Source organism: Hypanus sabinus, chromosome 5 (genome assembly GCF_030144855.1).
Source record: "Hypanus sabinus isolate sHypSab1 chromosome 5, sHypSab1.hap1, whole genome shotgun sequence".
Taxonomy (NCBI): Eukaryota; Metazoa; Chordata; class Chondrichthyes; order Myliobatiformes; family Dasyatidae; genus Hypanus; species Hypanus sabinus.
The window spans coordinates 1,336,635-1,364,436 of NC_082710.1; the positions used below are offsets into that span (position 1 = coordinate 1,336,635).

The window sequence follows — 27,802 nt, forward strand, 5'->3', positions numbered from 1 at the left end:
TGGTTCAGAGGGAACTGAGGGAGAAGATCGCCCAGGGCAAGGACTGCCACGAGATGAAGCTGGAGAGGAAACTACAGTAGCACAACACAAAGGATGTGTGTAGTAGTACGAAAACGATTACAGGGTACAAAAAGACCAGAGACCAGGGGACCTGGACAGGATCAACAGCTGATGAGGAGGCTTTTGTTTACCCCTCTACAACCCAGCCACCCCAGCTCCACTCCGCTCAACCTTTGCCCTCCATTTCCCTCCAAGGACACTGGAGAGCTAATGGCACATGGACTGTCACTGCTGAGCAAGTAAGGAGAGATCTCATCAGACTTCACCCAGGCAAGGCTATAGGCCCATACAGCATCAGCCCAAGGGTTCTCAAGGTGTGTGCTACTCATCTGGGTGCAGTCTTTCAATACATCTTTAATCTGAGCCTGAGCCTAGAGAGGGTCCCTGTGCTTTTGAAATCATTCAGCCTCGTTCCAGTACCCAAGAAGACATGTCCCACCATGCCCAGTGACAGCAGACCAGTGGCACTGACCTCACATGTTATGAAATCATTAGAAAGACACGTCCTGACATTTCTCCGGACTACTGCAAATCCATCACAGGAGCCACTGCAGTTTGCTTACTGAGCACATATTACTGAGGACGCTATTATTTTCCTGCTTCAACGGCTTACACTCATCTGGATGAGCCAGGTAGCACTGTGAGAATCATGTTCTTTGATTTCTCCAGTGCTTTTAACACCATACAACATGCTTTAATAGGGAGCAAGCTCAGAGATGCAGGTGGATGCTCCACTGGTGTCCTGGATTACAGACTACCTGTCCAGATGGTCACAGTATGTGAGGTTGCAGAGCTATGTATCAGATACTGTCGTTAGCAGCACAGGGGCACCTCAGGGGACTGTCCTGTCCTCCTTCCTGTTCACCATCTACACCTCGGGCTTCAGATACAACTCTGAGCCCTGCCACCTGCAGAAGTTGTAGAATGATCCAGCAGCTGTGGGCTGTATCAGCCGGGGTCGAGAGGCTGAGTACAGAAGAGTGGTGGACAACTTGGTTGAGGGGTGTGGGCCGAATCACCTGCAGCTCAATACATTAAGACAAAGGAACTGGTGGTGGACTTCAGGAAGGTGAAAACACCCCTGAGTTCTCACCTCCATCAAGGCAACGGATGTGGAAGTACTCCAGGACTAGAAACACTCGGGAACTCATCTGGACTAGTCTAAAAATACAGAGGCTCTATACAAGAAGAAACAGCGCTGACTATACTTTCTGAGGACGCTCTAGTCATTCAACGCCTGTAGTCTATGTTGCAGATGTTCTACAACTCAGTGGTGGCCAGCATTCTATTCTCTGCCATAGTCTGCTGGGGCAGCAGGGTGAAAGCAGCTGACACCAAGAAGATTGATAAGCTCATCAGGAAGACTGGTTCTGTTGTTCTGGGGGTGGAACTGGATTCCCAAGTAGTTGTGTGAGAGGAGGATGCTGTAGAAGCTATGAAGTATTACGGACAATCCCTCTTACCCCACTCCATGACACATGGGACAAACCAAGGAGCACCTTTAGTCACAGACTGATTCCACCAAGGTGCACACCAAACGCCATAGGAGATCCTTTTTCCCTGTGGCTATAACACTCTACAACTTCTCCTTAAGTATATGGCTTCATGGCACATCTGTACTTTGCACTATTACATCTGTTATCTTTACCTTTTATCCTGACAAACACATGCAAGCTTTGTACTCTCAAAATTTCACTTTTGAAGGTCTGCCACTAACCATGTACAACTTTGTTAGGAAACAGCCAATCCCAATCCACACTTGCCAGATCCTTTCTGATACCATCAAAATTGGCTTTTTCTCCAATTTAGAATCTCAACCTGCAAACCAGACCTATTTCTCCCCATACTTACCTTGAAACTAATGACCTTGAAAAATCTCTTAGATGGAAAATTTTTGAGTAAGTTCTTGATAACAAGGGGCGAATGGTTGGCAAGAGAAAAGAATGTTTGAAATGCTAAATAAAAATTTAATATTTATGGAGACAACAAAGTTCCTTCCTGATATCATGCTTAACTAACTTCCAAATAGGCACTAAATTAAGCAAATTAAGTAAATTATAGAAAATAATTTACTGTCTTATTTGTTGTATCTCAATATACATCAACTTGACCTAATCATCGCGATGGGGTCAGGAAACAAAATGGTAACTTACTTTAGTCGGGACACTTTTGGCATTGGGTCGGCTCCCAGCTGCCTTTTCACGCAGTTTCTTCTTCGCAGGAGGAGAGCCACTTGGTTTCACATCTTCAGCATCTTCAGTGGGTGTGCTGGGCCTCTTGCCAGCAAATTGGGGGAGAATTACACGTGCTTTCGGAAATTTCATCTTCTTGGGCTTCAGTTCAGTTTCACCTTCAGCAGGCTTTTTTGATATGAAGGATAAAAATCCTCGAGGTTTACGTCCTTGTCTGTTAAAAATTAAAATATCATAAATGGTTAGATTTTTTGGAACTAAATCAGTCCTAGAGCATGTTTACACTTCATGAAATAAAAATATAATAAAAATTTTGGGATAATCTGTGCTTCAGCCAGAAAAGTCAAGTTGCATAGATGGGTGCAGGACATACTAGAGCCACTTGATTACTAGTACAACTGCCCCACATATACATTGCTGGCAGTCACTTGCTTTTAATGACCTCTGTCAACCAACGCCATCTCATGTCATTCATTTCCACTGGCAACTTATTCAGAGACCTTTCCTTTTCTGTCGACCACCCTCCCTTACCTGCAACTCGAAACATTTTTAACTTTTCCCAGTTCTGATCAAAGGCCATTAATCCGAAGGTCGACTCTATTTGTTTCTTATTAACACAATTTCTTTTGTTTTGTTTCAGAATTTACCTGGAGAGTGAGTGGTTGCGGGCTGGACTGCTGCCACAGCATGCTTAGGTTGTGTTGGTTGTTGATGCAAACGATACATTTCACTGTATGTTTCAATATACATGTGATAAATAAATCTGAATCTCATTTAAGTCTGAATGTAAAGATGTAAAGAATGCAATTTCACTACCATAGCGAAAACCGGAAGAAATCTGCATGCATGCATTAAAGAGCAGCTATATTAACATGGATCAAAAAATTTATCATGCAAAGAACAAACTTTAAATCCACCTCCACTTTTTGATAAAGCAATTATCTTTATTTATCAAATGTATACTGAAACATACAGTGAAATGTGTCATTTGTGTCCCATCAAATCAGCAAGGTTTATTCTGAGCAGTACACGTGCTGCTATGCTTCCGGCACCAAGACAGCATGCCCACAACTCATAAACCCTAACTGGTAGAGTTTTGGAATGTGGGAGGAAACTGGAGCACCTGGAGGAAACCCATGCGGTCATGGGGAGAGCGTACAAACTCCTTACAAGATATCAGCAGGAATTGAAGTCTGATCTATCAGCTGGCACTATAACAGAGCTACACTAACCTCTACACCATGAATGATCCCAAGCCCCGCTGTGAAAGGCAATCCCATCCCATAAAAACCAGAACTACAGAAACACCAACAGAAGCTCCAAAGCCCTGGGAGAGTAAGGATCTTTGCCTGGAAGACATACAAAAGTGTGTGGTGAAAGCAGAAGCCACGGGGCTGATCCTTCGGCCCAGGACTGAGTTCTCTGTCGGCGGCCTATGGGCTTAAGATGGAGAAACACAATGCTACTATGCCATGAAATTAATGGTGAAAAATAAAAATGCGCAAAATCGGAACTTGTTTTTGAAATATCAGTCCTATACAGTCTGTGAACATGTTAAAAAAGGTAGGCAAAGATGTTTGTTTAAAAAGAACTTCAAGATGGAAGCAAGTTGCCACGCAGATATACTTACCTTGTTAGAGTTGTACTTGAGATAGGAGCTGTATCTTGTGCACTTGTTTCTGATTGTCCTGTCATAGCATCCGCATCTGGAACTGCAGACAAATTCTCTGGAGAGGAACAGCAGGCTGCATTTTGTGCCTCAGTTTCACCATGGAAATAGTCATCAGCACCAAACTCTTGTACAGACGAATTACCTGCTGCTTCAGTTTGTGCCTGTTCTTTATCAAGTAGAGAAGGTGCATTTCTGGGAGTTTTTGGAAGTTTTAAAGGATGATTATTCCCAGCATTTATAGCTGAGAGACCGGTCTCAGGCGTGGGTGCAGCTCTTGCGGTTGAAAAATTAGGTTTCACAGTGACTTTACCTAGAAAACACAATGGCCTACAGTACAGTACAATAAACCAGGAATGAATCTTTTTAAACAGGTTGTAAAATTAAGTACTACACAGTCTGAATGATACAAAGCATTACATACAAAATGTAACACTAAATCATTCACAGATTCTAATGCATTCAGAAGGGGATGAAACTCACCAATACTTAAGTTGTTATTGCACAGTGTTAGAAACCATTGCATCAAAAACAGTAAAACCAAACAGATTGCCTAAAGACAGCAACCACATCAATTCCAACTGGTTACCAATAACATGGCATTAACAGTAACTCTTATTTTTATTGTTGAGAAAGGAAAGTCTGGAATGGATATAAATGCATCTCTGCGAATGTTCAATATTATCCAGAAGGAAAGAAATTTAATTTCATGTATATGTAATGGTAGCAAGTGAAACACTTGCCTAAATTAGATACATACCTCTCCTTCGTTGTGAAGCTTTCCTTGTTTCTTCAGATACAGGTACAGATGTCAGAGTTGATCTTTCTGTGCGAGTTGGGTTTACTACATCCAAAGGAGTGGATGTGAAACTGCCAGCAGATTCTGATGGAATACTCATGTGAGCAAGATCTGGGAGAAACACAACAGCAATACTTTAAAAACTAATTGATCTATAAGCTTTTCCTACGTGCAGGTCTCTAGGTGCTCTAGTCAATTAAGTACTTAATGAGCTCTCAATACTGCGATGTGCGGACTCTGACAGCAATCCTCAACAAACATCAATAAGATCATAAGACAAGGGAATGGCAGTGAATGACGGATGCTTTGTGAAAGTATGGGAAGAAATTGAGAGAATCAATGGTCAAAGATGAGCAGTCAGCTGGGATGTTAACACAAAGTACACTGCAGATGCTGTGGTCAAATCAACACATACAAACAAGCTGGAGGAACTCAGCAGGTTGGGCAGCATCTGTTGAAACAAGCAGTTAATGTTTCGGGCCAAGACCCTTCGTCAGGACTGAAGGAGGTGGCAGGGGCCCTATAAGGGGAGGGAATTACTGGAATTACTAGGATCGCCCGGTAGCCACCCACTTCAACTCTGCTTTACATTCCATGATGAGGCCAAACTCAGGTTGGAGGAGCAACACCTCATATACCGTCTGGGTAGTCTCCAGCCCCTTGGTATGAACATCGAATTCCCCAACTTCCAGTAATTCCCTCCCTCTCCCTTCCCCCATCCCACTTTCACTCTGCCTCCTCTTCCAGCTGCCTATCACCTCTCTCACGATTCTGCCTTCTTCTACTACCCATAGTGCTTTCCCCTTACATTCCTTCTTCACCTTTCCTGCCTATCCCCTCCCGAACCCCTTGATCTTTCCTCTGATTGGTTTTTCACCTAGCATCTTCTTTATAGGGCCCCTGCCCCCTCTGTCTTCATTCCTGACGAAGGGTCTTGGCCCAAAACATTGACTGCTCATTTCAACTGGGATGTTACACAATGATAATGTTGCACACTGAATCATTACAACAACAGGAGGAAGCAGTCAAGAATTGAAACTACTACTAATCATTAATGAACTGCCAGTTCTTGTGAAAAAGTACTCACCGTAATTATTCAATGTATTGGATGCTGAAGATGCTGGCCAATCCTGTGTAAAATACAACACAGACAAGATAACCATCAACTAGGGCTTGGCAATTTCTTTACGTTAATTTGATGTTTTGAGCAAGAACACAATAGTACTGTGGAATAACAGGCCTAGTAGATGATCATATACCCACAGCATTACAAGAATATCCAATTTTTAACCAGTGTAATCTTTCTTCTTCACCCCTTTGAAACAGTGTATTGCATAAACAGAAGATAGCAGCCACTTAGAAACTAGCAGCCACTTAGAAACTAACAGCTAAAATTAAAATAGCTGGAATATTACAGAACGATGTTGCACACTGAAGCATTTTAGCTAAAATGGATATTTAAGTTTGCACATCATTTCAAAACCCAGTGTAAGATCAACTAAGAAACAGCACAGAGAAAATGCTGTGCATTCTTTTACTGGTGATGCTACTGAATTGTGAGTAGCTCTGGTTTCCTACCCCTTCCTTTCCAATCCTGACTGAAGGGTCTCAAGCCCAAACTACAACTGTTCGTTACCCTCCAAAGACACTGCCTGAGCTGCTGAGTTCCTCCAGCATTTTGTGTGTTATACTATGAGTAATTTAATCTGGATGATAACTGTCAAATATATACAAGATGAAGCCAATCACACTACAGGTTGTGAACATAAGAAATAGGAGCAAGAGGAGGCCATCTGGCCCCTCAAGCCTGCTCCACCATTCAATAAGATCATGACTGATGTGGCCATGAACTCATCTCCACCTACCTGCCTTATCCCCATAACCCTTAATTCCCCTACTATACAAAATCTATCAAACCTTGTCATAGATATATTTACTGAGGTAGCCTCCACTTCATTGGGCAGAGTGAACCCAAGTGAACCCCTTACCAAAATCACAAAATCCAAAAACCTTCAAGACCTGAAATTTTTTGATGGTTCTGAGAAGTGACTTCACATATGTATTAAGCAGAAGTTAATGAAAAATAGAAAAACATTGTATAAACTGAAAAGTGAAGATCTCAATCATGTATTGAAAGTCTAGATTTATTAGCATCAAAGTGAACATCTACTGCTTAACAACAAACTGAAAATTGAAGGTAATTGTGAATATTCTGCAAGCTGGTTGCAGAAATTTAAGGAAAGGCATGGCATTAAATTTTTAAACATTTAAAGATTTAGGAAAAGATTTTAAGCAGCAGCAGAGAAATTCAATGAATTTGTCAAGATCATCGCTGACGAAAATCTAACGTGCTAGATGGCTGCATCAGGACACGTGTGCTAAACAAGTGTAAGACAAAGACTGGTTACTGGTAGCACAGAAATTCAGAGTTGGGGATGATGGTGATGCCAAACAGCCTCTGAATGTCTGCCTGGGTGGCCAAGATAGTGACAGCTTACCTTTCTGATGATTCAAAGTACACATTATTTCAAGCATAAAAATATTATATAAAACTACCTTCAGGGTGTATGCATAGCTGTATACATAATGTAAATGAATTCTGCGTTTAGACTTGTGTCCCATCCTGAAGCTATCTCATTGTATAGATGAAAATATTTCAAAAAAAAAATTCTGAAATCTGAAACACTTTGGCCCAAAGCATTTTGGATAAAGGGTGCTTAACCTGTATCTCACAACAGTAAAGTTACTGATCTTGCTGGACTGAAGGGGTAACTAATTAGCCAATTGAACTGTATCCTAAAAAAAAATTCACAACATTTCACTCCTGCGCCAGCAGTTCGACTTTACACCTTTTGTAAAAGAAGCACATTGTGAATAAGGTGAATGCTGCAAGTGTATGCAAATCTAAATCAACAGAAATAAAGACCCACCTCAGGTGATGTAAAGGCAGCTGAATTTGATTGAAGAACTTCCTCAGACTGTGGAATTTTTTCTCTGAGAACCTCCTGACTTGACATCATCTCTGGTCTCTTCTCAGTAGAATCTTTATCATCAATCAAACTGGCAGCTTGCCTTTTTCTGTCCATTTGCCCCGAATTCAATCCTGGCATATTTGAGCTGCATTGCTGGGGGTTACTTTGTAAAACTGTCTCTGATTCAGACATACTGGGTATAGTAGTTGCCTCCACTGAGACTTCAGAGCTGCCATCAGAAACTGCTACTGATTCAGACATACTGGGTATAGAAGGTGCCTCCACTGAGATTTCAGAGCTGCCATCAAGAACTGTCATTGATTCAGACATACTGGGTATAGTAGGTGCCTCCACTGAGATTTCAGAGCTGCCATCAGAAACTGCTACTGATTCAGACATACTGGGTATAGAAGGTGCCTCCACTGAGATTTCAGAGCTGCCATCAAGAACTGTCATTGATTCAGACATACTGGGTATAGTAGGTGCCTCCACTGAGATTTCAGAGCTGCCATTAGAAACTGCTACTGATTCAGACATACTGGGTATAGCAGGTACCTCCACTGAGAGGTCAGATCTGTAATCAAAAACATACTCATTAATAAACTTAGAATCAGCACTTTTAAAACATAATAATACGCACATAATACTAGAGGAACTCAGCAAGTCAAACATCCATGGAGAAGAATAAAGAGTCAATTTTTAGAGCTGAGACCCTTAGGAGTCAGCGGGAGACGCTCATGGAGTGAGTACTGTTTTGGATTCGCTCCACAACCTTTACTTTTTTTTTAACCTTTGATCACCCTTATTCAGCTTATTTTTACCTATACCGAAAGTTTCTTTGTTATTTTTTTTGAACTTACTGTTAAGAGTTTGTCGTGAATTTTTGAAGATATGCAAACAGAAATGTCTCTCAGGTCTAAAGGACGAGAACCTGGACGCAATCCGAACGGTAATGGAAAGAAGCAGGCTCTGCCACAACACACTTAATTAACTTATGAATTGTTTATGGAGGTTTTGGACAAAAAATTTGATGAACTACAACAATTTTTTAAACAAGATATAAAGGCTTTTCAAGATTACATGGTAATTAACCAGCAGCAAGCTCTTATCGCATCTCTGCAAGAAGACGCTCGGAAACGAGATTTGACTATTGAAAAACTGCAACAGGATTTAATTTTGACCATTAAACTGATGGAAGCACTTAAAGCCAAGAGTGACGATTTTGAGAATCAGTCCAGAAGACAGAACCTACGTATACTTGGTCTTCCAGAAGACATAGAAAAAGATGACCCTTCGAAATATTTTGCTCAACTATTAAAAGAAGCGTTTCCGTCGATTTTCCCAAATAACCCTCCTTTATTGGATCGCGCACATAGAATTCGGCGTCGATCACCGAGTGCTACAGATAAACCTTTGGTTGTAGTTGTCTGGTTTCACTATGTACACGACAAAGAACAACTTATTCGTGCAGCTCGTCGGGCAGGAATGGTTAAATTTCAAGAATACTACTTCCGTTTGGTTGAAGACTTTAGTCCTGATCTTATGAAAAAAAAGGCTTCTTTTCAAACCGTTGATGGCTGAATGTTATGAGAAAAATCTGAAACCTGCGGTCCGATACCCTGCTAAGCTTCGAATCTCTCTGCTGAATGTCCCTCATCAGGTTTATCTTTCAACTTCAGAAGCGAGAAGTTATCTGGAGAAGAACTTCCCTACTGCTACAGACACCAGTCTCTAATAAATGAACGGTTCTGATCGTGTAAGATGGTTCTCGATTTCTTAAACCAGAATTAACCTCTGGTTATTGGTGTAGGTTTATCCTATACTTTATACTTAAGTTAAAGTGTGTTTTCGTCATATCAATTGCTTTGTCTTATACACTTTAACCATTATACTATATTCTTGTCTATTAACTTTGTTCCTTCGAAGGTATATTTTTAACCCTTTGAAGGTGTATTCTTTTTGATTAAGATGGTGGTTTTTTGAAAAAGATTTTTGGTTTTGTTTAAGATGGCGTTATTTTTTTTTCTTTCGTCATCTTCCTACAATGCATCGCTTATCATAGCTTAAATATTTTTTGTTTTGTCTGGGCGAGCCCGATTTATAAGTTTTTAGTGACTATATTCTTATTTTTTACAACTAACTATATTTAGAAATATGGTTTTTAGTATAGCGACTTTAATTTTTAAAGTTGGGGTGGTTTTTTTTTAATATATCCTTTATATACGGAGTGGTCTTCCGCTGACATAGGGGTAGAATTAGTCTCATTTTTTCCTTTTTCAAGCCATATTTTGGCTTTTTCTCTTTTTCTTGGGGGCGGGGGGATGGTCTGTTCTCTAATTTAATTTTTTTTCCATCAGTTTGTGTTAGTTTTTTCATTTGGGCTGTTTTTGAACTTAAAATATGTCTGCGTTGTCATCACTTCCTCTCTTTACTTTTGTTCCTCTTCCGGGTGCATGAGTTTACAAGTTGGTTAACCCTTCCTATACCAAAGGGTTGATTTTAGAATTATGGTTCAGACCATTAATTTTGTGTCTTGTAATACTAATGGTTTAAATCATCCAATTAAAGGAAAGAAGATTTTCAAAGTATTCCAAAGACTTAATGCTCATATCATTTTTGTACAAGAAACTCATGTGAGGAAGGAGGACAAATCTCGTTTTTTTTAGGTTTTGGCGGGATAAACAGTATCATGCAAATTCGAACGCTAAAGTAAAAGGAGTTTCAATTTTTATTGACTCCTCTATTCCATTTGTTCAACATGATACCTTTTCGGATCCGAATGGTAGATTTTTGTTAATTATGGATTTACTTTGTAATAAAAAGGTTGCTTTGGTTAATGTTTATGCTCCAAATGTGGATTGTCCTGACTTCTTTAAGTCCTTATTTACTTCTTTACCCAATCTAAATGAATATAAGTTAATAATGGGTGGTGACTTTAATTGGTGTTTAAATCCTTTGATGGATAAACCTTTATCTAGTCAGACTTTACTTAATAAGTCGGCCACTTGTATTAACTCTTTTTTGACTGATAATGGAGTTTTTGATGTTTGGAGATTTCGGCATCCTAACGATAAAGAGTTTTCTTTTTTCTCACATGTCTATCATTCTTATTCGAGAATTGATTATTTTTTTGTAGACTCTTGTTTTATTCCGTCGGTAATCGGTTGTAATTATGATATTATAGCTATCTCTGACCATGCTCCATTAATACTTTCTATGAAATTTACGGATACAGTTTCTAATGCCAGACAATGGCGATTTGACTCTACCTTATTGCAGGACTCGGACTTTATAAAATTTATGAAGGAGCAGATCGATTTCTTCTTTTCAACTAATTCCACAGATGATATCTCCTGCGGAACACTTTGGGACATTTTTAAAGCGTATATACATGGACAGATTATCTCTTACTCTTGGTTTGAGAAAACGTACTAAGAAGGAAACTCTTTTATTGGTCGATAAAATTAAAGAGATTGATAAGAAATATTCGATTACTCCTAGTAAGGAGCTTTACAAACAAAGGGTTGAACTTCAAATGGAACATAATTTATTACTTACATCCTCGATTGAAAATCAATTAATGAAAACCAGATCTGATTTTTATATACATAGTGATAAATCTGGTAAACTGTTAGCAGTTAATATTAGATATTTGTCATGTTGGTTGAAAGACTGGGGTGGATCTTTCGGCCCTCATTGGCTGAGTTTAGAAATTAAATCTGTATCAGGTTATGCTCTGGGTTCTATTTTAGGGACTTCTCTCCCTTTTGCTCTCTCTAAATTGCCGAAACGAATTGACAACCCGATAGTTAAACATACTTTACGTATATGGTTTCAATTTCGGAAAATTTTCGGGTTGACTCAATTCGTTTTAAATAGTCCAATTGTATTTAATTGCTTTTTCCACCCTTCCTTTATAGATCAAGCTTATTTGGCTTGGAAAACTAAGGGATTGCTAAGATTTTCTGATTTATTTTTGGACAATTGTTTTATGTCTTTTGAGCAATTATCCAACAAATATAACTTGCCTAGATTTCATTTTTTTTAGATATTTACAGGTTAGACATTTTTTAAGTACTGTACTCCCTACGTTTCCAAATTTTGTGCCTTCAGATATTTTGGTGAGTTTGTTTGAATTAGACCCTTTTCAAAAAGGGCTTATTTCAAAACTTTATAATATAATTATGAAGATACGTTTAGAGCCCGTTTATAAGACCAAAAAGAATTGGGAAAGAGATCTTAACCTTATTATTCCTAGTGAGAATTGGGATAGAATTCTTCAGTTAGTTAATACATCATCGATATGTGCCAAACATTCATTAATACAATTTAAGGTCGTACATAGGGCCCATATGTCCAAGGATAAATTAGCTCATTTTTACTCTTATATAAATCCTATCTGTGATAGATGTCAATCTGAAATCGTGTCTTTAACTCATATGTTTTGGTCATGATCATTTTTGAAAAAATATTGTAAAGATATTTTTGATATTATTTCTGCGGTTTTGAATATTGATTTACAACCTCATCCTATTACTGCAATTTTTGGTTTACCAATGATGGACTCACTACATTTATCTTCTTCCGCCCGTCGAATGATTGCATTTCTAACTCTGATGGCTAGAAGATCCATATTGTTGAATTGGAAGGAAATTAACCCTCCCACTGTATTTAATTGGTTCTCTCAAACTATGTTATGTTTAAATTTAGAAAAAATTAGAAGTGGTGTTTTTGATACTTCTATTAAATTTGAAAAGTTATGGAGACCATTTATTCAACATTTTCATATGATATAATATGACCCCGTTCCAAGTTCATTTGACTTTCCAGCTTTTAGCTTATGTATGTTGGGAGGACCGGAAGTGATGGCATTGATGATTATTTATTCTTGTGAGATATTATAAACAGCCCATTTTTTTTTCTTTTCCCAATGTTTCTTTTTTTTCTTCTTTTTTTTGCTTCTTTTTTCTTCTTTATTAGTCATCAGATTAGTAGATTAGCTAATTTTGCATTATATATATATTTTTTTCTTTTTTCTGTTTTTTTATATCATATATTATGAAATATTTAGACTTACCATGTTCATACATATACTGTATGGTTTATGTCTTGGTAAACCCATTTATACTGTAACTATTGTTTATGTCTTTTTTCATCTGTAATGGAATTTGTATGTTTGTAATTTCTTTTTTATTAATATATCATTTGTATTTTGTCCTTATTATTAATAATAATAAAAAGATTGAGAAAGAAAGAAAGAGACCCTTCATCAGGATTGGCCCTCAGTCCAAATCTTCGACTCTAAGCAGCATGCAACAGTGGGCTCCTATTTGTCCGATCTAATGTCTATAAACACAAACAAGAGAAAATCTGCAAATGCTGGAAACCCAAACAACACACACCAAATGCTGGAGGAACTCAGCAGGCCAGGCAGTCTCTATCGAAAGAAGTACAGTCGATGTATCAGGCTGAGACCCTTCGGCAGAACATGATAAAAAGATGAGTAGATTTAAAAGGTGGAGAGTTATAACCATATAACAATTACAGCACGGAAACAGGTCATCTCGGCCCTTCCAGTCCGTGCAGAACGCCTACTCTCACCTCATCCCACTGACCTGCACTCAGCCCATAACCCTCCATTCCTTTCCTGTCCATATACCTATCCAATTTTACTTTAAATGACAATATCGAACCTGCCACTTCTACTGGAAGCTTGTTCCACACAGCTACCACTCTCTGAATAAAGAAGTTCCTCCTCGTGTTACCCCTAAAGAGGTAACAGAGGAGATTTACCAGGATGCTGCCTGGTTTAGAGAGAATGGATTATGATCAGAGATTAAAGGAGTTAGGGTTTTACTCTTTGGAGAGGAGGATGAGAGGAGACATGATAGAGGTGTACAAGATATTAAGAGGAATAGACAGAGTGGACAGCCAGCGCCTCTTCCCCAGGGCACCACTGCTCAGTACAAGAGGACATGGCTTTAAGGTAAGGGGAGGGAAGTTCAAGCAGTATATTAGAGGAAGGTTTTTCACTCAGTGTGGTTGGTGTGTGGATTGCACTGCCTGAGTCAGTGGTGGAGGCAGATACACCAGTGAAATTTAAGAGACTACTAGACAGGTATATGGAGGAATTTAAGGTGGGGGGTTATATGGGAGGCAGGGTTTGAGGGTCAGCAAAATATTGTGGGCCAAAGGGCCTGTAATGTGCTGTACTATTCTATGTAAACTTTTACCCCCAACTCTCAACTCATTTCCTCTTGTTTGAATCTCCCCTACTCGCAATGGAAAAAGCCTATTCGCGTCAACTCTATCTAACCCCCTCATAATTTTAAATACCTCTATCAAGTCCCCCCCTCAATCTTCTACGCTCCAAAGAATAAAGACCTAACTTGTTCAACCGTTCCCTGTAACTCAGGTGCTGAAATCCAGGTAACATTCCAGTAAATCTTCTCTGTACTCTCTCTATTTAGTTGACATCTTTCCTATAATTTGGTGACCAGAACTGTACACAATACTCCAAATTTGGCCTTACCAATGCCTAGTACCATTTCAACATTACATCCCAACTCCCATACTCAATGCTCTGATTTATAAAGGCCAGCACACCAAAAGCTTTCTTCACCACCCTATCCACATGAGATTCCACCTTCAGGGAACTATGCACCATTGTTCCTAGATCACTCTGTTCCTCTGCATTCTTCAATACCCTACCATTTACCATGTATGTCCTATTTGGATTATTTCTACCAAAATGTAGCACCTCCCACTTTTCAGCATTAAACTCCATCTGCCATCATTCAGCCCGCTCTTCTAACAGGCCTAAATCTCTCCGTAAGCTTTGAAAACCTACTTCATTATCCACAACGCCACCTACCTTAGTATCATTTGCATACTTATTAATCCAATTTACAACCCCTTCATCCACATCATTAATGTATATGACAAACAACACTGGACTCAGTACACATCCCTGAGGCACACCACTAGTCACCAGCCTCCAACATGACAAACAGTTATCCACCACTACTCTCAGGCATCTCCCATCCAGTCACTGTTGAATCCATTTTACTACTTCAATATCTAACGATTGAACCTTCTTAACTAACCTTCCGTGTGGAACCTTGTCAAAGGCCTTACTGAAGTCCATGTAGACAACATCCACTGCTTTACCCTTGTCAACTTTCCTCGTAACCGCTTCAAAAAATTCAATAAGATTTGTCAAACATGACTTTCCACGCACAAATCCATGTTGACTGTTCCTAATCAGATCCTGTCTATCCAGGTAATCATATATACCATCTCTAAGAATACTTTCCATTAATTTACCCACCACTGACGTCAAACTGACAGGCCTATCGTTGCTAGGCTTACTCTTAGGACCCTTTTTTAAACAATGGAACCACATGAGCAATACGCCAATCCTCCGGCACCATCTCTGTTTCTAATGACATTTGAAATATTTCTGTCAGAGCTGCTGCTATTTCTACACTCACCTCCTTCAAGGTCCTAGGGAATATCTGTTTGGACCCGGAGATTTATCCACTTTTATATCCCTTAAAAGCACCAGTACTTCCTCCTCTTTAATCATCATAGTTTCCATAACTTCCCTACTTGTTTCCCTTACCTTAGCACAACTCAATATCCTCCTCCTTAGTGAATACCAAAGAAAAGAAATTGTTCAAAATCTCCCCCATCTCCTTTGGCTCCACACATAGTTGTCCACTCTGTTTCTCTAAGGGACCAATTTTATCCATCACTATCCTTTTGCTATTAATATAGCTGTAGAAACCCTTTGGATTTACTTTCACCTTACTTGCCAAAGCAACCTCATTTCTTTTAGCTTTTCTAATTTCTTTCCTAAGATTATTCTTACATTCTTTATATTCCTTGAGCACCTCATTTACTCCATACTGCCTATATTTATTGTAGCTCTCTCTCTTTTTCCAAACCAAGTTTCCAATATCTCTTGAAAACCACGGCTCTCTCAAACTCTTAACCTTTCCTTTCAACCTAACAGGAACATTAAGATTCTGTACACTCAAAATTTCTCCTTTAAATGACCTCCATTTCTCTATTACATCCTTCCCATAAAACAAATTGTCCCAATCCACTCCTTCTAAATCCTTTTGCATCTCCTCAAAGTTAGCCTTTCTCCAATCAAAAATCTCAAACCTGGGTCCAGTCCTATCCTTCTCTATAATTATATTGAAAATAATGGCATTGTGATCACTGGACCCAAAGTCCTCCCCAACACATACCTCCGTCACCTGACCTATCTCATTCCCTAACAGGAGATCTAACACTGCCTCTTCTCTAGTTGGTACATCTATGTACTGCTGCAAAAAACTATCCTGCACACATTTTACAAACTCCGAACCATCCAGCCATTTTATAGTATGGGCTTCCCAGTCTATGTGTGGAAAATTAAAATCTCCCACAATCACAACCCTGTGCTTACTACAAATATCTGCTAACTCCTTGCAAATTTCCTCCTCCAATTCTTACTCCCAATTAGGTGGTCTATAATACACCCCTATGTGTTACTACACCTTTCCCATTCCTCAATTCCGCCCAAATAGCCTCCCTAGACAAGCACTCTAATCTATCCTGCCAGAGCACCGTTGTAATATTTTCTCTGACAAGCAATGCACCACCTCCCCCTCTTGTCCCTCCGAATCTATGACACCTGAAGCACCGAAATCCAGGAATATTTAGTTGCCAATCACATCCCTCCTACAACTATGTTTCACTAATAGCTACAACATCATATTTCCAGGTATCAATCCATGCTCTAAGTTCATCCACCTTTCTTACAATGCTCCTAGCATTAAAATAAATGCATTTAAGAAACTCTCCACCTCTTCCTCTCTGTTTATCTCTAACGGTGCAAACAACTTTACTATCTTATTTTTCTTCCTTTTCCCATACATCTGTTCCTACACTCTGGTTCCCCTCCCCCTTTGTATCCTGTTTAAATCCACTGCAGCCTCTCTAGCAAACCTACCTGCAAGAATATTTGTCCCCCTCCAGTTCAGATGTAAACCATCCCGCCGGAACAGGTCCCACCTTCCCTGGAAAACTGCCCAATTATCTATAAATCTGAAACCCTCCTTCCTGCACCATGTCTTCAGCCACGTGTTGATCTGCACTATCTTACTATTTCTAAACCCATCTGCACGTGGCACTGGCAGCAATCCTGAGATTGCTATCCTGGAGGTCCTGTCCTTTAACTTGGCACCTAGCTCCCTAAACTCACCTTTCAGGACCTCCTCACTCTTCCTACCCACGTCATTTGTCCCTACATGGACTACGACATCCAGCTGCTCACCCTCCTTCTTGAGAATACTGGGAACTTGATCCGAGATATCGCGGACCCTGGCACCAGGGAGGCAACAAAGCACCCGGGATTCTCGCTCTCTTCCACAGAACCTCCTATCTGCCCCCCTAACTATCAAATCCCCTATCACTACTGCTCTCCTCTTTTCCCTCCTTCCCTTCTGAGCTGAGGGTCCAGTCTCGGTGTCAAGAGACACAACCACTGCAACTTGTCCCTAGTAGGTCGTCCCCACCAACAGTATCCAAATGGTATACTTATTATTGATGGGAACGGCCACAGGGGTGCTCTGCTCTTTCTGTCTATTCCCCTTCCCTCTCCTGAGAGTCACCTAGCTACCTGCCTCCTGACTCTTAAGGGTGACGATCTCCCTGAATTCCTGTTTATGTCTGCCTCTGCCTCCAGAACAATCCGGTTCATCGAACTCCTGTTCCCTAACACGGTTTGCCAAGAGATGCAGCTGGATGCACCTTTTGCAGGTGTAGTCATCAGGGACAACAGTGTTCACCCTGACTTCCCACGTACTGCAAACGGAGCACTCAACTGCCCTAACTGCTGCCTCCATTCCCTACTCCTAAGCTAATTAGATTTGCTTAAGGAGCTTTCCCGGCCTTATCTCACCTGGAGTGAAGCTTGTCCTCAGCCTCTGCTTGCTTTTTAAATTCTCCCGCTGATCCCAGAGGCTGACTTTCACGCGCTTGCACAGTTGTGCCCTGTTCAAACCTTAGCTCTGCCTGTTCAGTCAAAGCCATCCCACTCTGCCTCAGTCCACTCTGACGATGGCCGCCTTATATGGCAGTCTTTTTTTTACACCTCTGGCTCGCTATGTCACGCGCCTGCACAGTCTAGCCTCTTTTCCCTGATCAGTTAAAAAAAAGGTTTCTCTCCGAGATGCCTTTACTTCTTCCCTCTCCGCCTCTTGCTTCAATTTAAAAGACCGTTGAAAACTTCCTCTCCTTTTTAAACCTTTGACGCGCCATGTCACGCGCCTGCGCAGTCCAGCCTCTTTTCCCCAGTTAAAAAAGCTTCTCTCCAAGATGCCTTTACTTCTTCCCTCTCCGCCTCTTGCTTCGATTTGTCTAATAAGAAACAACAGAATGCCATGGAAGAAGGAAAAGGGGGCAGAGCACCAGAGGGAGGTGATGAGAAGGCAAGGAGATAAGTTGACAGAAGAAGAGGATGGGGGATGGTAAGGGAGGCACTACTGGAAGCTCGAGACTTCCATGTTCTGCCATCAGGTTAAAGGCTACCCAGACAGAAAATAAGGTGTTGTTCCTGCAACCTGAGTGTGGCCTCATCGCGATAGTAGAGGAGGCCATGGGTTGACATATCGGAATGGGAATTGGAAGTGCAATTAAAATGGGTGGCCACTGGGAGATCCCGCTTTTTCTGGTAGACGGAGTGTAGGTACTCGGTGAAGCAGTCTCTCAATCTATGTCGGATCTCACCAATATACAAGAGGCCACACTGGGAGCACTGGATACAGTATATGACCCCAACAGACTCACAGTTTAAAGTGTCACTTCATCTAGAAGGACTGTTTGGGGCCCTGAATAGTAGTGAGGGAGGAGCTGTAGGGGCAGGTGTAGCAATTGTTCCACTTGCAAAGGTAAGTGTCAGGAGGGAGATAAGTTGTGAGAGACGAATGGACAAGGGAGTCACGTGAGGAGCGATCCCTGTGGAAAGCTGAAATTGGAGGGGGGAAGGAGGGAAAGATGTGCTTTGTGGTGGGATCCCTTTGGAAATGAGAGTCTATAAACACAGATTCTCCCAGGGCTGTGATCTTTCAACCCTCCTGTTCTCACTTTATACAAATAACTGCACCTCCACTGACAAATCCATTAATCCTAAAGTTAATGGATGACTCAACTGTAGTTGGTCTCCTCTCTCATAATTATTGTTCATATGATCACATTTATTTGTTTGATGACTGATATTTGCACATTTGACAGTTCTGCTTATTGTTGATTGCTCATGGCTGTTTGCACTATTGTCTTGTAAATTGTTGGTTGCTGTTGTATTGTCTGTTATGGTATTGTCCTGAGTTTTATACTTAGCACCGAACCACAAACAGTTCTGGTATGTTTCACATACTGGCAATGAAGTGATTCTGATTCTGACTGTTTATTCCTCTCCGTAGATACTGCCTGACCTGCTGATTCTCTCTGGCATTTTGCATTCTCAATGTACTTTGCAATGATTTGGCCTGCATGAACACTACGAAAAGCAAGTTACTTGCTGTCTCGGTACATGTGATAATAATAAACCAATTCCAGGTCTGTGCTGCTAAATGTTTATTGTTCTACTGAAACTTAAAATTGTAAAGAAAATATAATTGCCCAGTCACACTGAACAAAATAGCTATACCACCCTGTAACAATAAGCTTTCCCAGTGCACTTACTTCAAATAATAAAGGAAACAAATCTAAACTACTTAATCTAATCAAAATTTTTCTCACTATCTGTAAATACATATCTGGAATCAATCTAGAAGCAAACGTGTATATCTAATGTACTTCAAAAATGATAAATTAATAAAATCAGTTCCAATCCCTCATTAACTATGACAAATTATTTATAACTAATTTTATAAAACAAGTAGTAGTGTAGATACGAGGAAATCTGCAGATGCTGGAATGTAGTAGTGTAGATGTTCTTTTCCCACAGTCTGAATCTTGTACATTTCCTCTGGATTTTAGAGAAGCAACTGAGCAGGAGTCTTAACATTAACTACAGTTCATCTGCTCTGGTCACTTTCTCACTCAAGCACCAATAAGTAGTATATAAATAACCCATCAATATCTTTTTTGTGTTTTACTGCACAGTTGAGATGAGGCTGAGTACAGGGCTACGGTGGGAAACTTAGTCACATGGTGTGAGCAGAATTATTTGCAGCTTAAAGTGAAAAAGACTAAGGAGCTGGTGGTGGACCTGAGGAGGGCTAAGGCACCAGTGACCCCTGTTTCCATCCAAGGGTTCAGTGTGGATATGGTGGAGGATTACAAATACCTGGGGATACTAATTGACAATAAACTGGACTGGTCAGAGAACACTGAGGCTGTCTATAAGAAGGGTCAGAGCCGTCTCTACTTCTTGAGGAGACTGATGTCCTTTAACATCTGCCGGACGATGCTGAGGATGTTCTATGAGGCTGTGGTGGCCAGTGCTATCATGTTTACTGTTGTGTGCTCGGGCAGCAGGCTGAGGGTAGCAGACACCAACAGAATCAACAAACTCATTCGTAAGGCCAGTGATGTTGTGGGGGTGGAACTGGACTCTCTGACGGTGGTGTCGGAAAAGAGGATGCAGTCCAAGTTGCGTGTCATCTTGGACAATGTCTCCCATCCACTCCATAATGTACTGGCAGAGACTCATTCCACCAAGATGCAACACTGAGTGTCATAGGAAGTCATTCCTGCCTGTGGCCATCAAACTTTACAATTCCTCCCTCTGAGGGTCGGACACCCTGAGCAAATAGGCTGGTCCTGGACTTAATTCCACTTGTCATAATTTAATCATTGTTATTATTTAATTATTTATGGTTTTACATTGCTATATCTTCACACTATTCTTGGTTGGTGCAACTGTAACAAAACCCAATTTCCCTCGGGATCAATAAAGTACATCTGTCTGTTTGTCAGAGATCAAAATATTATCAATTTTGCATTACAGGTTTCCCCCACAACTTGAAGGTACAGCGTTCCTATGAAACTGTTTGTAAGCTGAAATGTTGTAAAGTGAAAAAGCAATTACCATTAATATATATGGGAAAATATTTTGAGCGTTCCCAAACCCAAAAAATAACCTACCAAATCAAACCAAATAACACACAAAACCTAAAAAAACACTAACATATAGTAAAAGCAGGAATGATATGATAAATATGCACCTTACATAAAATAGAAATATTTTATGTACGGTGTAGTTTCACTTAAACTTGGGAAGACAGCGAGCCAAAATCGACCTGGAGAAAAAAAAATCAGCACGTACACACATGCGCAAACAACTGCCCACACAAGGCTTCACGGTCATTGCAGTCTTCATCGGGGTAAACACATGTATAAACCAGGTGTCTTTTTTTCGTAAAAGTGAAAATCCTCCTTGGTACTAATGTAGGTCTTTCGTAATAGCGAGCCGTCATAAAGCGAACGTTCGAGAAACGGGGGCTAACTGTAAATGTATTTTTGCTGTAGTTGTGTTTCAAAGTGAAAATGTAGAAAAACAGGGTTTACCTTGCAGTAGTTTCTGTATGTTCAGTCAATAGAGGTGGATATGATGTAGTGAAACCGAGGCTATTTTCTGAATTAGGCATGTAGGAAGCAGAGGACTCACTGTATCCGGTTAAAGAGGAGGCTGGGATCTCAACCAAGGTTAATATGATCGTCTCCCCTTTTGGGCTTTCCACTGCCATGAAGTTCTCTAAAATAAAACAAAACCACCAAGAACTAATTTAACTCAAACTGATGCCATATAATTATTTGGAAAATGGACTGCAACACATACATTAGCCAGGCAAACCTATAGAACTAAATAAATGCTCACAATCCACCATTTACAATCCGTTGCTTTTAAGTTGATTGGTGGTTTAGGAAGGATGTCAGAGGTACGTTTTTCTTTAAACAGATTGCTGAGTGTGTGGAACACAATGCCAGGGGTGTAGGTAGAGGCAAATACATTGGGGACATTTAAGAAACTCTTGGATAGGCACATGGATTAGGGAAAAATGGAGGATTATGGGATGTGCAAGAAGGAAGGGTTACATTGGTTATGGAATAGGTTTATATAGATCATCATAACATTGTGGGCCGAAGGGCCTGTACTGTGCTGCACTGTTCTATGTTTGTTGATTACAGTAAGGATATCTGAAATGTACTAATTAGACCATTGATTCTATTACCATTGTTTGTAGCTGAAACCATTCGGATTTCAGCACATGGATCAGGCCCCTCGGCCCACAATGTCGTGCTGAACCAAATATATTAATAATCAAATGGCCAACTAAACTAATTCCTTCTGCCTACATTATATTCTATTATACGTGTCTATATTCTTCCATTTTCCTCACGTTCCTATGCCTATATGAACTTCTCTTAAATGTCCCTAATATATCTGCCTCTAACATCCAAGACAGTGCACTCCACACACTCACTACTCTCTAAAAAAAAAACCTGTCTCTCACATCTGCTTTGAATTTACTCCCTCACCTTAAATTCACACCCTCTGATATTAGGCATTTCAACATTGGGAAAATAGATACTATCTGCCTACTCAATCTATGCTTCTCATAATCTTATAATCAGATCGCCCCTCAATCTCCACTGCTCCAGAGAAAACAACCAAAATTTGTCCAACATCTTGTTTTAGCATATGCCCTCTAATCCAGGCAGTATCCTGGTAAACCTTTTCTGCACTCTTTCTAAAGCCTCGACAGCCTTCCAATAACTGTCATCCCTTACTGTGATAGGATGCTTGTGTTTACAGTCCTTTCTAACTGAGTTCAACCACTTAGAAAGTCAGTAGTTGCCAGTTCATGGAGCTAATTAGACCTCACCCCTATTTAAACATCTACCAGTTCTTATCCATTGTTACCAGAGTTCTATTCCTTTGCCTGTTGGAATACTGCCAACTCGAACATAGGTCTTGCAGTGGTGTGCGACATAATTAAATTACATTTGGATCCACTAAGGAAGCAAATGAGCCACTTTAGTCATAGAATCATAGAGTATTACAGCACAGAAACAGACCCTTCAGTCCATTTAGCCCATACCAAGCTATTATTCTACCTAGTCCCATTGACTTGCACCTAGACCATAGCCCCTACAATCCTCCCAACCATGTACATATCTACATTTCTCTCAAACGTTACAATTGCTGGTTGCTCATTGCACACTCTCACCACACTGAGTGAACAACTTCCCCTCAAGTTCGCCTTAAATAATTTCATCTTTCACCCTTACCCCATGACCTCCAGTGAAAAAAGCCTGCTTGCATTTACCCTATCTTCACTCTTCATGGGTTTTGTTTCCCTCAATCAAAGCTACCTTCATTCTCCTGCACTCCAGGGAATAAAGCCCTAATATATTCAACACTTCCCTACAACTCAAGTGATACTCATTTTCCTTAATCAGGATACAAGTGAGACCAACTGCACACAGATGTGATGAAAGCTTCCCTCTGTAGAAATCTAATCCAGAAACTCAAGCATTGCATCTACAAACCCCATTTCCAGAAAAGTTGGGATATTTTCCAAAATGCAATAAAAACAAAAATTTGTGATATGTTAATTCACGTGAACCTTTATTTAACTGACAAAAGTACAAAGAAAAGATTTTCAATAGTTTTACTGACCAACTTAATTGTATTTTGTAAATATTCACAAATTTAGAATTTGATGGCTGCTACACACTCAACAAAAGTAGGGACAGAGTTAAAATAAGATTGAAAAGTGCACACAATATTCAAGTAACACCAGTTTGGAAGACTCCACATTAAGCAGGCTAATTGGTAGCAGGTGAGGTATCATGACTGGGTATAAAAGTAGCATCCATCAACGGCTCAGTCTTTGCAAGCAAGGATGGGTCGTGGCTCATCCCTTTGTGTCAAAATTCGTGACAGAATTGTCAGTCAGTTCAAAAGGAACATTTCCCAACACAAGATTGCAGAGAATGTAGGCCTTTCAACATCTACAGTATGTAATATTGTGAAAAGATTCAGAGAATTCAGAGATATCTCAGTGCGTAAAGGGCAAGGTCGGAAACCACTGTTGAATGCGCGTGATCTTCGAGCCCTCAGACGGCACTGCCTAGGAAACCGTCATGCTACTGTGACAATTATAGCCACCTGGGCTCTGGAGTACTTCGGAAAACCACTGTCACTTAACACAGTCTCGCTGCATCCAGAAATGCAACTTGAAATTGTATTACACAAGGAGGAAGCCATACATCAACTCTATGCAGAAACGCTGGCGAGTTCTCTGGGTCCAAGCTTATCTCAGATGGACCGAAAGACTGTGGAACCGTGTGCTGTGGTCAGATGAGTCTACATTTCAGCTAGTTTTCGGAAAAAACGGGTGCCGAGTTCTCCATGCCAAAGATGAAAACAACCATCCTGATTGTTATAAGCGAAAGGTGCAAAAGCCAGCATCTGTGATGGTATGGGGGTGCATCAGTGCTCACGGCATGGGTGAGTTGCATGTATGTGAAGGTACCATTGACTCTGAGGCATATATTAGGATTTTAGAGAGACATATGTTGACATCAAGGCGACGTCTCTTCCCGGGACATCCATGCTTATTTCAGCAGGACAATGCCAGACCACACTCTGCACGGGCTACAACAGCGTGGCTTTGAAGACACAGAGTGTGTGTGCTTGACTGGCCTGGTGCCAGTCCAGATCTATCTCCTATTGAAAATGAATGGCACCTCATGAAGAGGAGAATCAGACAATGGAGATCACGGGCTGTTGAGCAGCTGAAGTCTTATTTCAAGCAAGAATGGACAAAATTTCCATTTGCAAATCTACTACAATTAGTATCCTCAGTTCTAAAACGATTAAAAAGTGTTATTAAAAGGAAAGGTGATGTAACACAATGGTAAACATGCCTCTGTCCCAACTTTTGTTGAGTGTGTGCAGCCATCAAATTCTAAATTTGTGTATATTTACAAAATACAATTAAGTTGGTCAGTAAAACTATTGAAAATCTTTTCTTTGTACTTTTGTCAGTTAAATAAAGGTTCACGTGAATAACATTTTTGTTTTTATTGCATTTTGGCAAATATCCCAACTTTTCTGGAAATGGGGTTTGTACTTCTCAGGGTAGCTCGGGGCAGGCAGCCAGCCAGTACCAGCTGTGACCACTGTGTCTCTATCCCGTGAATCTGTTTTCTTATAAACGAAAATCATGAACCATAAGATATAGGAGCAAAATTAGGCCATTTGGCTTATCAAGTCTGCTCTGCCATTTCACCATGGTTGATCCAATTTTCCTCCCAGCTCCAGTCTCCTACTTTCACGCTACATCCCTTCTTGCACTGAACAATCAAGAATGTATTGCCTTCTGCCTTAAATATACAAAGATAGCCTCCACAGCTGTCTGTGGCAAAGAATTCAACAAAATCACCACTCTCTGGGAAAAGAAAGTCCTCTTCATCTCTGTTCTAAAAGGACACCCCTCTATTCTGAGGCTGTGACCTCTGGTCTTAGACTCCCTCACCATAGGAAGCATCTTCTCCACATCCACTCTATCAAGGATTTCACGATTTGAAAGATTTCAATGAGGCCACCCCTCATTCTTCTGACATTCCATAAATACAGGGCCAGAGACATCAAACATTTTTCATATGACAAGCCATTCAATCCTGGAATCATTTTCATAAACCTCCTTTGAACCCTCTCCAGAAACAGCACAGCCTTTCTAAGATACGGGGCCCAAAACTGCTCACAATACTCCCAAGTGAGGCCTCACCAATGCTTTATAAAGTCCCAACAATACATCTTTGTTTTTATATTCTAGTCCTCTTGAAATGAATTCTTCCTCACCCCAGATGCAACCTACAGATTAATTGAAACATAGAAAGCCTACAGCACAATACAGACCCTTTGGCACACAATGCTGTGCCGAACATGTACTTACTTTAGAAATTACCTAGGGTTACCCATAGCCCTCTATTTTTCTAAGCTTCATGTACGTATCCAGGCGTCTCTTTAAAGACCCTATCATATCCAACTCTACCACCATCAATGGCAGCCCATTCCACGCACTCACCACTGTGTAAAAAAAAACTTGACATCTCCTCTGTACCTACTTCCCAGCACCTGCATAAGGACTCTCAAGTCCCTTTGCACCTCAGTTTTTATGTTTTCTCTCCATTTAGAAAATATTCAACCCTTTCATTTCTTCTACCAAAGTGCATGACCGTACAGTTCCTGACACTGCATTCCATCTGCCATTTCTTTGCCTATTCTCTTAATCTATGTCCTCCTGTAGCCTCCCTACTTCCTCAAAATTACATGCCTTTCCACCTATCTTCATATTGTTTGCAAACTTTGCAACAAAGCCATCAATTTCATCATCCAGTCACCCAGAAAAGGATTCTTTTATTCCCATTCTTTGCCTCCTGCCAATCAGCCATTGCTTTATCCATGCTAGAATCTTTCCTGTAATACCATGGGCCCATAGCTTGTTAAGCAGCTTCATGTATGGCATCTTGTCAAAGGCCTTCTGAAAATCCAAGTACACAACTTCAACCAATTCTCTATCTATTCTGCTTGTTATTTCTTCGAAGAATTCCAACAGATTTGTCAGGCAAGATTTTCCCTTGAGGAAACCATGCTGATTATAGCCTATATTATCACATGCCTCCCAGTACCCCAAGACCTCATCCTTAATAATCGACACCAACACCTTCCCAACCACTGAGGTCAGATTAATTGGCCTATAGTTTCCTTTCTTCTGCCACTTTCCCTTCTTGAAGAGTGGAGTGCAATTTTTGTTGTCCCTCATTACTACCTCTCCAGCATCGTTTTCCAATTCTCCGATATCCTCTCTCACCTCTCTTTTACACTTTATGTATCCGAAGAAACTTTTAGTATCTTCTTTAATATTACTGGCTAGCTTACTTCTGTATTTCATCTTTACCTTTTTAATGAGTATTTTAGTTGCCTTCTGTTGGTTTTTAAAAGCTTCCCAATCCTCTAACCTCCCACTAATACTTGCTCTATTGTATGCCATCACTTTTATGTTTTCATTTTTTTACTATCAGAGCAACATCAACTCTGACATCTTGTCAGTCCTTTCGATGCTATGTGTATCCTTGACATTAAGCTTCCAGCTATATTCTTCTTTCAGCCATGATTCAGTGATGCCTACATCATACTTACCGATCTGCAACCATGCTGCAAGTTCATCCACTTTATTCAAATACAACACAGATTCAAATACAACACCTTCAGTCCTGTATTCACCTTTTTTCATTTTGTCCACCTTTTACATTGCAAATCATCCTACTGACTGCAATTTTGCCCTATCAACAACCACGCCTCACTACACATTGCCTCTGTTTGTAAACCAGCTACTTCATCTTCATGCAAACACAAGGAAATCTGCAGATGCTGGAAATTCAAACAACACACACAAAATACTGGTGGAATGCAGCAGGCCAGGCAGCATCTGTTGGAAGAGATACAGTCGACGTTTCAGGCCAAGACCCTTCGTCAGGACTAACTGAAAGAAGAGATAGTAAGAGATTTGAAAGTGGGAGGGGTGAAGCTAAGAGCTGGAAAGTTGATTGGCAAAAGAGATACACAGCTGGAGAAGAGAGAGGATCATGGGATGCAAGGCCCAGGGAGAAAGAAAGGGCGAGGGAAGCACCAGAGAGAGATGGAGAACAGGCAAGGAGTTATTGTTAGAGGGAGAGAGAAAAGAAAAAAGGGAAAAAATATTAAATAGATAGATAGATAAATAAATAAGGAATGGGGTAAGAAGGGGAGGAGGGGCATTAACGTAAGTTAGAAAAATCAACGTTCATGCCATCAGGTTGGAGACTACCCAGACGGAATATAAGGTGTTGTTCCTCCAACCCGAGAGTGGGTTGTAGATGAGGATAAGGAAACAAGGGGAACCCTATCCCTAGTGGGGTGGCGGGAGGACAGGCTGAAAGCAAACACATCTCTCCCATTTCACGCACATCTGCTCTCACCCCAACCTCCCGCTACCCCACTAGGGATAGGGTTCCCCTTGTCCTCACCTACCACCCCACCAGCCTCAGGGTCCAACAT

At 40.5% G+C, this 27,802-nt stretch overlaps 1 protein-coding gene across 1 annotated transcript in view; it reads right to left on the reverse strand.

Annotated features, from left to right (window-relative positions):
• LOC132393882 (transcription factor TFIIIB component B'' homolog) overlaps positions 1-27,802 on the reverse strand; it is a 143,306-nt gene that overhangs the window by 15,511 nt on the left and 99,993 nt on the right. Inside the window, exons 25-30 of the mRNA XM_059969288.1 lie at positions 21,259-21,445; positions 7,651-8,266; positions 5,808-5,850; positions 4,682-4,831; positions 3,883-4,234; positions 2,214-2,466 (exon numbers count right to left, since the gene is read on the reverse strand). Coding sequence (XP_059825271.1) covers positions 2,214-2,466; positions 3,883-4,234; positions 4,682-4,831; positions 5,808-5,850; positions 7,651-8,266; positions 21,259-21,445 — 1,601 coding nt within the window. The remainder of the gene's footprint in view (positions 1-2,213; positions 2,467-3,882; positions 4,235-4,681; positions 4,832-5,807; positions 5,851-7,650; positions 8,267-21,258; positions 21,446-27,802) is intronic.